The sequence below is a fragment of the Trachinotus anak genome, unplaced genomic scaffold (assembly GCF_046630095.1).
Source record: "Trachinotus anak isolate AG129_WGS33_773 ecotype Australia unplaced genomic scaffold, CSIRO_AGI_Tana_v1 ptg000013l, whole genome shotgun sequence".
Taxonomy (NCBI): Eukaryota; Metazoa; Chordata; class Actinopteri; order Carangiformes; family Carangidae; genus Trachinotus; species Trachinotus anak.
This window is the reverse complement of record NW_027273864.1, coordinates 14,190,665-14,205,864: the sequence shown is the minus strand read 5'-3', so window position 1 is coordinate 14,205,864 and position 15,200 is coordinate 14,190,665. Positions and strand designations below refer to the sequence as shown.

General features: G+C 40.9%; 1 protein-coding gene across 5 annotated transcripts in view; it reads left to right on the top strand.

The window, feature by feature from the left end:
- scn8ab (sodium channel, voltage gated, type VIII, alpha subunit b) overlaps positions 1–15,200 on the top strand; it is a 52,763-nt gene that overhangs the window by 15,634 nt on the left and 21,929 nt on the right. For 2 of the 5 annotated variants that reach the window (XM_071495230.1, XM_071495228.1), the window contains exons 3-12: positions 1,657–1,775; positions 2,060–2,149; positions 2,243–2,371; positions 4,193–4,284; positions 7,966–8,187; positions 8,402–8,465; positions 10,016–10,157; positions 11,215–11,421; positions 11,502–11,783; positions 14,311–14,634. In XM_071495230.1, coding sequence (XP_071351331.1) covers positions 1,657–1,775; positions 2,060–2,149; positions 2,243–2,371; positions 4,193–4,284; positions 7,966–8,187; positions 8,402–8,465; positions 10,016–10,157; positions 11,215–11,421; positions 11,502–11,783; positions 14,311–14,634 — 1,671 coding nt within the window. Of the gene's footprint in view, positions 1–1,656; positions 1,776–2,059; positions 2,150–2,242; positions 2,372–3,823; positions 3,916–4,192; positions 4,285–7,965; positions 8,188–8,401; positions 8,466–10,015; positions 10,158–11,214; positions 11,422–11,501; positions 11,784–14,310; positions 14,668–15,200 lie in introns of all 5 variants that reach the window. The other 3 variants (XM_071495231.1, XM_071495232.1, XM_071495227.1) reach the window with 2 other exon arrangements.

Genomic DNA, 15,200 nt, shown 5'->3' with positions numbered 1-15,200 from the left:
TTCTCTATATGTAAAAAGGAACAGGGGGTGTGAAAGGGAGGAGAGAGAGGAGTCCTCTGATGGAGAGAATACATTTTGTCTCTCCCCACGTTGTGGACGCTATTTTTACCTTAATTAGATTTCAGGACACCACTCGTCTCTGGACACTTCTGGTCGCCTCCACCATTCTTTCTAGTGTTTCCCGTGGTATGAACCACAAATCCGTGGTGTGTATTTTTCTAGTCATATGCATACTAAAGACCAATTACCTCTATTATAAGTGTGTTCTCTTCACCAGCAGGTTAACATTTGTGAGTGCAGCGATTGTTATTATTATTATTATTATAACTTAAATTGAGACCGAACGAGTAAAATATATATTATTACATGTATATTATTCAATATATATTTTTCCAGTTCACAGAAGTTGCATTCATATCAACCCAATACAAGAATTGTTTATCACTTAACTTTGTCACTTTTGTTTAAAATTATTACAACTTCTGATACGAGTTGATCTCAACATTGTTTGTTCAATATTGGTCACATACAGGATATATGATATGTGTTCTGTAAATACTAGCAGCCAGAATTGTCAGTTGTGTCATAAATACACGAGAGGATGCACTGAAGGAGGAAAAACACTCTGCAGTGTACACATTCATAACTCACTCCCAGTTTCTCATCCAAACCACACATTTATAAATTGCCCGTGAACCAACTCTAAACTGTAATGCCTATAGGTATAAGATGAAACTGGAAGCGCTGGTACCAGCAGTAGTTGTGAATGTTTGTTTGTAAATGATGCTCATTGCCCCATATTGTTTTTGTTCAAAATTGGACACAGACATCGACAAACTACACACAGGTATGCTCAAACAAACAAACACACACTGCTGCCTCACCCCAGTGCCCAGCCCCACTTGGCCCAGTACTGTTTATGGGTGGGGAATGGTTGTTGAGAGCCTGGAGTCAGCAGATCTGCCCCTGATCGATGACAGCATTTGCGGTTCTCTTCCAGTAAGAGCTTTAAACTTGGGGAGAAGAGAGTCATTTGGCCATGAAGAGGGGAGAGCTTCCTATGCGCCTGTCTGCTGCTTCTAAGGCAGCTCAAAAAGCTACCGTTGTGGTGAAAAGCTCGCCAGGACTGAGGCTCTGTCTGATGCAACCAGGACAGAGGTGTTAACTGTTCTCTTGGTTGTCGGGTGACCACAGAGGGAGTAATATCAGTCGAGTAAAACAGTCTCAAACAGTGCCTTCATGTTTTTAACACACTGTTTTCATCCTGTGTGCTTTGTATAGTGTAAGGTTGTTACAGTATGAAGTACCTCACTCACTGTTGTCTCTATCCTGGAGTGGTTAGAAATTGCATAATGGGTAAAGTGACAACAATGTGAGGACTGAAATCAAAAAAAGTCACGTTCAAATGGATTTCAGTATCACCTGTATTGTGAGAACCAGCCCTGCGGCTATAGTGGAAACCAATGCAGTAGTGCCCTATGACTCAGAGGTTAGCTCAGGACTCACATCAGCTAATCAACAGTCAAGCTACAGTCATCTCTTCCTTTCGTTTAAATAAGGTTTGCACACCATGTACTGAACCATACGTGCCATATAATTAATTCTGCAGTTTATCTAACTGTCTTGCTCTCTCTCCCCCTCTCTCTCTCCCCACAGACATTTATAGTCCTAAACAAAGGGAAAACAATCTTCCGCTTCAGTGCCACGCCCTCCTTGTACATCTTAAGCCCTTTTAATCTACTTAGGCGAATAGCTATTAAGATTTTGATACATTCATATCCTTTCAAGTGATTCTTTTTCTATGCTTTGCTGTGAATAAAAACAGATGGTGCAGTATTTTAAACATGGCTAGTGTTTTTATCTTTCTGCTTATATCACAATGGTCAGTGAACTGTGATTGAAGCTAATGCACTGTACTGTAAATCACTGTTTTTCACTGTTTCTCCTCTCTGGCCTCATCCTTAAGCTTTACTTCAGTATTAAGATTTGATTTCAGTTGTTGCTGTTTTTACATTATCGTTTAATGTCTGTTCAAAGTTTCCTTAACTTGTCTCCTCACGTTATTCAGCATGATCATCATGTGTACGATTTTGACCAACTGTATATTCATGACATTTAGTGACCCCCCAGAGTGGTCCAAACAAGTAGAGTAAGTATACATCCATATTTCTCCTGAGCAATTATGTCCCTGATTCATGCATCTGTCACCTTTTCACTGTCTCCTTTCTTTTTTTCCCCAAAGGTATACCTTCACAGGTATCTATACGTTTGAGTCACTCACAAAAATTGTTGCCCGAGGCTTCTGTATAGATGGGTTCACCTTTCTCAGAGACCCATGGAACTGGCTGGATTTCATGGTCATCTCAATGGCGTAAGTATTTAAACTCATTCAATATGTAAATGATTAAGAGTTACATCAAATGACTATGGTTATGTGTGTAAAGCACTGCAATCAAAGAAATCAACCAAAAAAGATCTCAACATGACACATAAAAATTGTACGATATTTATCAATTCATTTAGACTTATTTATAAGCATAGTTACATAAGAACAAATAGACAGATCTTCCTCACTGTCTATCTAAATACAGGTGTAATAACACATGAATTCCACTCAAGTGTGCTAACATCTAATGGCTCATGATACATAACAGTGGAACAGAGCCATCTGTGCTTTTTCTTCTATGAGGGGTTCAAATATCGGCTGTGAGAAGCTGTGTCCAAAATCACTCCCTGATTAGCTCATTCACTTCGCCCTTAACAATAAACGCTAAATTCTTTAGAGTGAGAAGTATTTTTGCATCTGTGAAAAGGTGCTATGTTGCCTTGTGGGAAAATGAGCGTACATACATTAGATTCTACTTATTTTGTTTCTTTTGGAGAATTTTTGAGGGCACTCAAATTGAACCCTCAAATAAAAGGGCAGAGTGATTTCAGACACAGCCTGAGTCATTTGAGATTTTAGTACAAAAATGTTAGAAACCAAGCTAAGATAAACATTGTAGTAACAGTTGTGATAGTTTCATTACAAACCCATATATTCCATCGTGATGTGGGTGTCAGAACACATCCGTCAAACGTTGGTCTTTGATTGAACCTTTTAACAACACACTGCTGTTTTTGCTGTCTGCTGGGGTGGTTTTAAAACTGAAACATCATCACTGACAAACACAGCACTCCCTCATCTGAAAGCTGCTGTGGGCAACTTTGGAGAAATCAGAAAGAATCTCTGAGAGCAAAATCTCCGCCAACCTGAAAATCTAGGTTTTATCAACACATACAGTAAATGTCATTTACACCAACAGATACACACTGTAAGTGTGTATGTGGCAACTCTCTGTCCAGGCTACACTCAACAGTGGAGGACAACTATTAGGCAATTGTTATTAAATTCACACTTTTTACATTTGTCACAACTTTGTCAGCTCAATCTAGTCGTTACTGATAAAGTTATCACCCCTAAACATAACTAAACTAAACTGTCAAGTTTCTTATCCAAATTCATTTGAGTGTCAGTTGTGTTTCATGCCATCTTCTCTGTGCATGTATATCGATTTGTTCTCCTCCGTGTAAAGACTCGGCTGAGATGTTCATGTGCTAAATGGTTATTAACAACTTTTGAATTTTTAGAGTGGCTGAAAACTCTCAATCAGACAATGATTTTTTACTATTCTAAACAAAAATTGTCTACAGCACCTTTAATCCACACCAGTCCATAATACCACCTTGATAATGCTTATTAAACAGTATTATGTAACTATCTATTCTATCTTTCCTCTGTTTGGAATGGCTGCTGAGTAACTGTATCTGATCCACCTTGCAGGTATATAACAGAGTTTGTAAACCTAGGCAATGTGTCAGCTCTGCGTACGTTCAGGGTTCTGAGGGCTTTGAAAACAATTTCAGTTATCCCAGGTAAGACAGTCCAGGTGTTTGTGTTTGCGGGTGGGCGAGTCACGGGGTTGATGTTAGGTGTGGTTTTGTTTCAGTCCCTCTCCTCTCCTCTTCCTCCTTCGTTCTCTTCCCACTGGTCGGACAGGCGCTCTCTCTCTCACCGTGGTGTCCCCTCCTGGTCTTCGATGGTGGTGCTGGTGTCGTGCTCTTGCGCGTACATGCGTGTGCGTGTGTGTTGTTATTGTGTGTGTTGTGTGTCATGGGGTTCTGTTCTGTGTGTCATCCTACCTTATTACAGATATATAACAGAGTTTGTGGACCTTGGGAATGTCTCGGCGCTGAGAACGTTCAGGGTTCTCCGAGCATTGAAAACTATTTCTGTCATTCCAGGTGAGATTCCCATTTAAACACTAAGGCTGAGCATAATTTACATATTAGCTGTCTTTATTTCCAGTACATTGGTATTTTTTTCTTTTTAAGGAGAGGATGTTTAAGATTTTTTTTAACTTTTGTTTTATGACAATCAAAAATGGTAGCAATACATTTTTGATAGGCTTAGCAGTCTACTGGCAGTCTTGTGAGCTCACATGTCCCATATGGACAGCAGGTGTGATATGCAACAACTATCTTTCTGTACATTTCTACCCCAAATGAAATATAATTAAATTTCCAAAACAATGTCGTAACACAGGGCAAGAGTTTAGATATTATTTCCAAGGAGTTGACTGTATCTAGAGTGGTTAAATGAACAGACTTTTTTAGGGAAAAACATGATCATACATTGATGCAAATTCTCAGAGTCTATGACACTGCCTTCTTATTTCTTAAGACTTTAATTCCCTAAGACTGCCAAGCCTAATTTGACAACACACTGATGCTGCATGAAGCTTTGAGACACATGCTTTTACAAGTTTGGCTTTAAGGGGCTTTTCTTCCTGATTTTGTTTTCTTTTAGTTATAAGAGTCACTTTATTCAGATTTTTTTTTTTTTTATCTCTTCTTTTCTTTTTTTTCTTTTTTTCTTTTTTTGAAGATCTTTGTCCATCCTGGGAGTGTAAGGGAAACATAAATAATAGATAAATATCATAGATACATGCCACACATAAGCAAAATTCTGTGCATATTTGTCAAATTTGATAACACACGGTAACATAAGTTTATACATTTACTTCTACAATAGAGCCACTTCAAATGCTCGTAAAACAATTATGCAGACACTATGAAGTCACTGCGCACAAACACACTCAGTACAGTACAATAAAAGCACCCTCTGGCATGTAGCGCTGCGTTGTGCTCTGGGCTAAACCAGCCTGAGGGCTCGCCCAGCACCAAAAGAGTGGGAGAAAGGGGTGCCTGGGATGGGAACGGTTCTTCAGTTAAAGCAAGGTCACCATCACGGTTTATGATGCTGACACAGAGTCAATTCCTTCAGCCTTGGCGTTTAAATGACCTGCATGCCACCTCTCATTGCCCCTCCTTCTTCCAACCACCTACTCTTCCTTGCCTGTCCTCTCTTTCTCCACTTCCTGCTTCCTTGACTGAGCCTGGTTCTGGCTGCTCGCTGTTTGTGCTGCTGCCGTGTTCAGTTGATTCGATGGATGCGGTATAATTCATAACTGCAGTTAATCAGGGATGTTCCCATAGATGAACACAAGAAGTAAAGGGAAATCATAATCCCATGAGCTCTTAACCAGGTGGATCCCAAATCCATCTGTAGTGCTGTCTGTTCTTTCTCAGCAGAAAAAAACCACATTTCTATAGAACGGTCTTGTAGTCAATGTAACATGTGCACTTAAAAATGTGTCTTTCTGATGGAAACATCCCAAATAGTTGCAGTGTTTGTTGTTGCGTTACGTGTTTTATGAGAAAAAAAAAAACTGAATGTGACCTCTTTATCTGTGGTTTAACTTGAATGCACTATCATAGTCTGCTGTTATTACATACTAAATAGTCATGTATTCGCTTTTCCTGAATGTTTCAAAAAAAGTTTTTGATTACCATATATATAGAAAGCTTCACAATAGATCAGTTCCACAAATTGGTTAAATTTGAGGATCTGCTCAGGTGAAAACAAGCTGCCTGAATTTGCCGTGAGCTGAGATTGGATCACTTTTTGTGTTGAGTTTTAGTGTCATCAGTGTTATAGACTTAAGTATTCTGTCCTCTTGAAACCTCTTGAAAACTTGGCTTAAAATGCAACTTTAAAATATTTTTCTTGAGTCATGGCTAAACAACCAATAATCAAAATTAAAGATATGAAAAAAAACATCATTAGGTATTATTTACTGTTTAACAGCCAAAAAAACTTAAACTTGACGGGCAGTGGCCTGGAAACATAAGCAAACTACCCCACTGCTGTCATTAGATTCAGATGAGATTCACATTTTTCCAGCTGAGCCCCACCCACGTCAAACCAGTGAAAAAAAAACCAAACACATATAAATTTCTGAAATGAAATAAACAAAACAATCTTTGCAGAAAAATATGTGTTCATGTAGGACTCCATCATTCATAGCAACTGACTGTAAACAGCCTTGTGGTGCTTATAAAGGAAGTAAGTGATATAAGATCCAGCAAAGTTGGACAAGAGTAAAAGCGTGAGTGCAATTTTGTAGCTTCTAAAAGCTACCAATAATTTATCCTTTTCAATCCACTGATGATAATTTATAAACTTTATTGTTATCCACAGAGAGACTCTTGACTTTCTATACACCCACATTTCTTAGATCAATTATTAAAACTTGAAGACAGAAGACATCCAATTTCATGATATCGGATTGTTCTCTTTGTTTGAAATAAGTCGTTCTCATAATAAGTAATATTAGTGTAAATCCTATCAAAATGAGCAGGAAATGAAACAATTGAAGTCAACAGAAAAAAAACTAGCAAAGGAAAGGAGACAGGGTTTCTCCTCCCAGGAGATGTGGAGATGCAGGACAACATGTTCCTCTGCTTCTCAGCTGCAGAGTTGTGCCCGCAGTCAATGACTGGAGATATTAAGCCCCCCAGCCAACACACACACACACACACATGCATGCACGTACGCACAGGCCTCATTTTTTTATTACCGTATGGGAATACCTGTGCCATTATTGCACTCTGCTTACATTATTTATGTCTGGATATCAGAGAATTCCAATTTCTACGCTAAATATCTTTCACACTCAAAGTAGGTTCCCAGCTTTTTTCTCTCTACTGTAGGCTCTACTGTGTTGCTACTGTGCAGTAGTGTTTTCTGTAGCAATTCATTAATTCTTTAGCAATTAACTTCTTACATTTGTAGGATAATATGCTAAACTTATTACATTTATACAAACTCCTCAGATATCTTTACTTGAGTGAAAAAGATTATTATAATTCTTTATTATTTTCATATCAGAAAATGTGATATTTGTTATAACGCACTCTCATTTTATGACATTTTCCAGGAGTGATGATTTGTGCATGACTTTAAGATGTTAAATTGAAGTCTGTGCATATGCTTAAATCATACACGAAGTAGCAAATACCTACAGCATGGCAACTCTCTGATAATGAATTAAAAAGAGATTACAGACTGAACTACAGATTTCCCTCCAGGCAGGAATGATAGAAACAACGTTTTTTATACTCTAAGAAAATACACAAGACACACAAGGTCCATTTCTGGTGTTGAGGCTCTAGCATTGCTGGGTGTAGGTGCTTGTGAAATACTTGTGATGCTTGCCAAGTTTAGATTTATGTAACTGCCTGCACAACACAGGGTTAAATACAGGATTAGATATACATTACCTAACCAAACTTTTTTCCTACGTGACTTGAGTCAGCTCTGAATTGCAGCTGTAAAACCAAACTCAGCTTGTGCACTCTTGCAGTGCCAGAAGTTGCAAGTCTTTTTATTTGTCTATCTGTGTGTGTGTGTCTCTGTGTGTGTGTGTGTGTGTGTGTGTGTGTGTGTGTGTGACTGTCTTTGTACATTTGAATGGTGTGCGTCTGTATATGAGTTTGCATGTTTTTGTGTATGTGCATTTGTGCACATTTGCATTTGTGCGCATTTGCGTGTGTGTGTGTGTGTTGTATATTAATTGACAGGCCTGAAGACCATTGTGGGTGCTCTGATCCAGTCTGTGAAGAAGCTGTCGGATGTGATGATCCTCACCGTCTTCTGTCTCAGCGTCTTTGCTCTGATTGGACTGCAGCTCTTCATGGGGAACCTGCGCAATAAGTGTGTAATCTGGCCAGTCAACATGACTGATCAGTACATGGCAAATGGCAGCAAGGGCTTTGAATGGAGCTCATACATCATGAATAATTGTGAGTGATGACCTTTACATTTGATTTAACTAGTTGCACATAAATGGGAGAAGATATGTTTGTGCATCTTGGTAATTCTTTTCTGTTTGTCTTGTTTTGTTTTTGTTCTACCTCGCTGATATAAAAAATTTATAGAAACATTGAATAATGAAGGTGCCCAGTGGCTAATGCAAGTGGCTGTTTTCTGTTTTTTTCCTTTCTTTTTTTTGCACAGCTAATTTCTACTTCCTCCCTGGTCAGCTCGATGCTCTACTATGTGGAAACAGTTCTGACTCAGGGTAAGTCAATGCATCTCTCACTATATGCATGCCTCCATTTTTATGCTCTACTGCTTTCTGCAGGTGTCCCTTGTTTTTCTGTTGTTCCTTCACACGTCTTGCAATGCACTTACACATGTTGTTAGAGATGTAACCGGGGTCATTGGGTGTTTCGGGTCTTTCAGCCCCACGTGACCCAGCTAGGGTGGATCAGGGTTACCTAGCTTGTGCCCAAGTAGCATGTAGGGGCAATGGATCTCCCCTCTTGATCTGCAGCCATCTTGATGCCTTTTCTTCAGCCTCAGTAATGTCTCAGCCAGGTCTCTGCAACCGTCCTGCAAACCTCTGATGAACTGAGTGATCAGTCCTGTCAGACCTGTGTGCTCAGTGCACCTTTGGGCCATCGAGACTGCTCTTTGTTGAACCGAGCTGTCGATGTATGAGTTCTTCTTCTTTCATTATCAAGCAGTGATACAGGAGACCCTCTTCCTGTCAGTGCTGGCGGGTGTGATGGTCCTGTATTGCTTGATGGCACTTGCTTTCTTCTCTTTTGGAATCCTTACACGCCCTGCAAATCTCCACATCTGAACTGCCCTCCCCACCTCCAGATCACGTTGAGGATCCTCCACCGTAATCGCAGGAGCCTGGGGCACTTGTTGTGGACCTTGTAAGGCATTCCACTTGGGCCTGGGTCCAAGCTTGTTTTAGCTTCTTCAACTCCTTCAATTCTGGCTCTTTCTCTGTCCCTCCTTTTATGCCACTCTGCACAGGGTGATGACCTTCTTCCTCTCAATGTTTCCGAAGATCTGGTAAATCCTCCTCCCTCTCTTCCTACTGCTGCCTCCTCAGAGATTACAGCCTCTATCTTAGCTGGCTGATTGTCTTTCACCAGTTTTTCCCCCAGGGTTTCTTGTCACCCACTGCTTCGTAACACCAAACTTCTCAGCAGTAATGTTGACACTGATGGTTGACATTAGCTGGTGCTTCTGATCTGCATCACCCCTGGCTATGGTTTCAAAGATCCTTTCCACATCCTCATCAAACTGACACCTGCCAGCCACTTGACTCATTGATCTTGAGATCTGCCTTGGATAGGTGCTTGTGGTGTGTAGAGGTTCTGGGCACGGGGTCTGGTTCCTGCTGCATATCACAGGGTGATGATGCTATATGTTCCACCACTCGTGCCCTCCTCAAGCATCTCATTTTGGCCTGGTCAATCTTCAGGCCAATGATGGTTTTTGCAAACTTAACCACATAAACAACAACAAAAAAAAAACTAAATTAGCATCTAATGATCTAGTGATACTGATTCTTAGAGATTATAGAGATTAAAGATTATGAAATATAATAAATATGATAAGGTAAGCAATACCAATATCCAGAAGCATGCATGTCCAAGCAAATATCTACAAAAACTTACCACACAATTTTTGCAAGTTCATTTTCATGCTCCTGTTGTATTCTAGCAATGCATATACTGTATCTGTAAGTCCAACTGTGTTAATGCTACAATGATACATTTCAGTCATTTGTTAAGTTACAGTTTTCACATTGCTGTCTGTTCCTTTCAGACGATGTCCAGAGGGTTATATGTGCATGAAAGCCGGAAGGAACCCCAACTATGGTTACACCAGCTTTGACAGCTTTGGATGGGCGTTCCTCACCCTCTTTCGCCTCATGACCCAAGACTTCTGGGAAAATCTTTATATGCTGGTAAAACAGTGTTTTCCGGAATTCTTCTGTCTCTTCTCCTTAGTCTCAAATTAACACATAAATATCCAGAGGAAGCAAAAAGCAGGGCTGTATATTTTGTCCAGGGTGACCTATGGATGAAGTCTTTGACCCTTGTTACACCTGTTTTAGAGAACTATATTAAAACATCTCCAGTCCTCTGCAACTACCCAGGGAAGTAAAACACTCCCTGAGCAGTACTAATGATTTTGTCCTCAGTTCATCATAAAAAATGTACACATCGTCATTTTAATACCTGAATGAATCAGCAAAAGTTCCTTCCAGCAGCTCTCCCCCTCAGTTCATTTGCCCTCTGAATAAAAGCGAAGCAAGGACAGCTGATCAGAAACACTGTGGCTAGAAGTGTGTCACTAGACACTAGAGTTTTGTTCTTCTTTTATGTTTAGGAAAAATAATTTTTGAATTTTGAAAGGTGTGGTTGTGTGTATTGAAGCAATTAACAAAAGTGAATTTATCTTAAATAAACTTTAGAAGTCATATTCTCTGCCAAATGTATTTTTAAGAGACCACTGATCCATGATGGTATCTCTGCTTTCTTTAGTCCTCTCACTTAGTGTTGCTCTCAGGGACACAAATGTATTAACAAAATATATAACATGTGCACAGATATCTGTAAACTGCACTACCATGACACTGCACTAGCATTTCTTTCCTCCTCCTACAGACCTGCACCACCACAGCCATAATAGATTCACTTCATTTGGCAAATAGGCCAGACACTGTTTTAGTGTGTGTGTGTGTGTGTGTGTGTGTGTGTGTGTGTGTGTGTGTTAAAACTAGGAATTCCTGCACTCTAAGGCTTCTTTCCTGCCTGTAGGTTTTCCTGGAGAAAACCATGAACCAGATAAAGAAACACCAGCAATGCTGACACAACACATATAGCCTACATAGAGTCTCTCTGACCAAATAAGAAAGAACTGTAGAAAAAAAGGACAATATGTCTGTTTAAAAACATAATCCACTATTTTGAGTCACTCTAAATCTCTGGTACTTTCTCATTGTCTTTGTTTTCTGTCAGACTCTTCGAGCCGCAGGGAAGACCTACATGATCTTCTTTGTACTTGTCATCTTCGTGGGCTCCTTCTACCTGGTGAATCTCATCTTGGCTGTGGTTGCCATGGCTTATGAGGAGCAGAACCAGGCTACTATTGAGGAGGCAGAGCAGAAAGAGGCTGAGTTCAAGGCCATGTTGGAGCAGCTGAAGAAGCAGCAGGAGGAGACACAGGTTGGCCTCATTCTATCTCAAACATAAATATTTACCCATTTTTCATAGTTTATGGTTAACATGTGCCTTTTTTTTCTTAGGCTGCTGCCATGGCAACATCTGCAGGCACAGTCTCTGAGGCTGCGTTAGAGGATGAAGGAGGGGGGCACTTGTCCCGCAGTTCCTCTGAGGTCTCCAAGCTGAGTTCTAAGAGTGCCAAGGAACGTCGCAATCGCAAGAAGAAATGGCGTCAGAAAGAGCAGGAGAAAGAGAAGGGAGACAGTGAAAAGGTTGTTAAGTCTGAGTCAGATGATGGCAGTAAAAAAAGCACTATACGTTTCCCCGGAAGCCGCCTGGGGAGGAAGACATCCATCATGAACCAGGTAAAGTTAGCAAGAAAAACAGTAAACAGTAAATGCAGAAAGAAGTTTGACTTAGCATGTGCAAATACATCTATTGATGCTCCTTGACACTTGAATAGAAATGTTCCTAGAATCATTAGGTGTTTCCTGTCTGTCAGCATGATAAACCTTGTCCAGGTGATCCAGCTGAGGTAGAGTAGCTTGTTCAGTCATTGCCTCGTTCAGAAGGCAAATTGGCTACATCCTCCTCTCCTCTCTTGAGCCACAGCCTTCTTGAGGGTCTTTCTGCTGCTTCAGTGGTGCCAATAATGGCTCCTCTTCTCTCTCTCCATGATTAGCGTGTTGTAAAAGCTAGAGAATGTGCTTCAACAGGCAGACACTTTAATCCCAACCCCTATGCCTACACTTGCTGCCTAGTTCCTTGAGAATTTCCTCTCAAAATGGTCTTTCCAAGAGACTGTCAGCTCCAGCAAGCTGATTTGTTTGATGGCATCAGACCAGAGAATAATATCTGGTCTCAAAGTGGTGGTCACAATGTGCAGGGGGACATTAACCTACCTCTCTAGGTCTACTAACAGTTTTTCTTAGCAGATTTTGGCCTTTCCCCAGCTCTGATGAAGATGATGTTATTCTTGGAAGGGCAGGCCTTCTTGCTCCACTCTATTCCTATGGTGATAGCTTTGGCAATGACGAGGTCAAGGTGCCAGCGGTATCGTCCCTCTGCCAGGACTTTAGAGCAGCAACTCAAGATGTATTCCAGGGTTCCACTTTCTATTGACAGTGGACATGTTGGTGACTCCACCTTGCCCCATGTGGGAAGGTTTAATGGATTTGGAGGCCCATCATACATTGCCTGGACAAGGTATTTGACTCGGTTGGGCTTCCACAGCTTATCCCAGATCATTTCTCTCCAGAATGTACTTCCATCTCGAAAAGATCCATGTTGTATAATTGACACCCCTCTCCAGGTTCTCTCTTTTCCACTGCTGCCTTCACCTTTCTGGACTTGGAGATGCTTGACATGTCGTTGACATTGAAAGTTGGGAAGGATTCAAGTCTGGCTCTGCCTGCCAGGAATTGCCACATGATTGGATAGATGTTGAGGTCCTAGGGTTGTGGAACCCACTGGCTTCTTGGTGATGGCTTTAATCATGGTGCTTACATTGCTGAAGCCCACCTGATCAAATCATCAGTCTTGACTTTCTTCAGCACCAGAGATTTGGACTTGGCTATTTGAAGCTCATCTTGGATCACCTTATCAGCTTCTCAAGGCCCTGCAGACTCAAGCTACAGCCTGGTACGGGATCCATGGTGACTGTCAGGTCTTCCATAAAAGTCCTCACTTTACAAGCATGTTCATCACCACCATGTCACAATTCCAGAGGAGATGCTTATCCTAAAGCTGTAGTCAGAAATGAGGTCTTTGGTTCTGTTGGGAACATGTTGTTTATCAGTGTGAGCTGATGTTCCTGGAATCATTGGGTGTCTTTCAGCGACATACAGCTCCCTCCATTTGACCAAGGTGTGGATGCTCAGGCCTCAGTTTGATTCCAGATGGCAAGTTTGCTATTGCATCCCCATGGTTGACTTTACTTGAGCCACAGCCATCTTGAGGCTGTTTCTGCTGCTTTCTGTTTCTGTGGTGTTGTGGATGACTCTTCTACTCCTCTCTCACTCAATGCACTGTATACTGTACCCTATGGCCAGGGATTGGGTTGCACCTTGTGACACCTTGCTGTTCAACTGCCTTGACTGCTCTCACTGACCAGCCCCTAGAACTTTGCAAGAGTAAACTTGCTATAGCAAGATGATGTGTTCTGTGTTTTCAGACTGGGAAACAGTGGTACTCAAAGAAACGTCATAAACTTTAAAGACAATTAATTTAATTATATGACAATTTATATTTTTGCATATCCAAATAAGACGAAGAAGAATTTTTTACTCAAAACTAAACTGCACTGGAACTTAGAAGATAGAGCAAAACAACTGGCTATCCAGATCAAAATATCATCAAAGCATGCATTGCCTGTCCTCTGTTTAAGGTTGGACTGTTTTCTGTTCTTGCATTTATGCTCCAATATGCTAAAATACTAAACTTAAAAGAGGAGAAAATAATCTTCTCTTGTCCTATGGTTCTTGTGATCATCTTTACAGATAAAAGGTGAAAATAGCATATATGATAAGACAGACAATAAATGAATGAAATCAACAGAACTGCAGAATTCCATTGTCATTTTACAATATATTAAAATATACTGTATCTGATTCATATATTGAGTGACAGTAGGAGGAGACAAAAATTTTATGATAAATTATCAGAAAGAATGAAACCTACATTGTCATGTTCTTTACCTTTATGCTCATACTTTCCCATTTTCTTGAGATTGCTCATTTCTTTTTTGTCTATTCTCTGGTTTATTCTTGGTAACTCAGTGCTTCACTTGCACTTTTCACCTTGTTGTCCCCTTTTATTTACACATTGACTAACTCCTTGTGTTTTTAATAACTCCTCAAATCTCCCTCTCTGCACGTGTCTGTCCCTCTTCAGTCACTACTCAGCATCCCAGGCTCGCCCTTCATGTCACGTCACAACAGCCGCAGCAGCATCTTCAGCTTCAAAGGCCGTTCCAAGGACATGGGCTCAGAGAACGAGTTTGCAGACGATGAGCACAGTACAGTTGAGGAGAGTGAAGACCGTCGGGGCTCCCTGTTTATCCCTTACCGCCGCAATAGCTACAGTGGCTACAGCCAAGGCTCATCACGCATCCACCCACTGGCACCCCACTCTGGAGGGAAGAGGAACAGCACAGTTGACTGCAATGGCGTGGTGTCTCTCATCGGCCCTGGGCCCGGCAGACGGCTTCTGCCTGAGGTGAAAATAGATAAGGCAGCCACTGATGACAGTGTAAGGACGTCCATGGGACACCAATACAGTTTAGGCATGATGGTGGTGGCCCCGGTCTCTGCAGCTTCTCCTTCACAACCTCTTCCCCTTGGCTCTTGTTCCTCTTTTCCCTAAACTCAATAGCTCCCTTTTGCTCCCCTGAATATCTAGATTCTGTCTTATTATTTCATCTTACACTGCCACTTCCACTTCCACCCTGAATCTAATCCCCCTTTTCTGCTGCTCCTTTTATAACAGCTTTAGAAGGCACTAACCAGCTGAAGCAGTATCCACAAACTCACTGCCTCACTAGCATCACGATTTTCATTTCATTGATTAATATCTAACAATAATGCAATATGATATCAGCTCCCCATACCCCCCCACCCCTCCATTCCCTGTGTTACCCTTACAATTCTGTTGCAAAGCATACACTTATACAGATACTGTCATTGATAAAAACAAAGACTATCACAACATTGTACAGGAAAAAAATACTTCTACTTTTTCCATTCTTAGTCTCTCTACTTTTAACTACTCCTCAATTTCTTTCT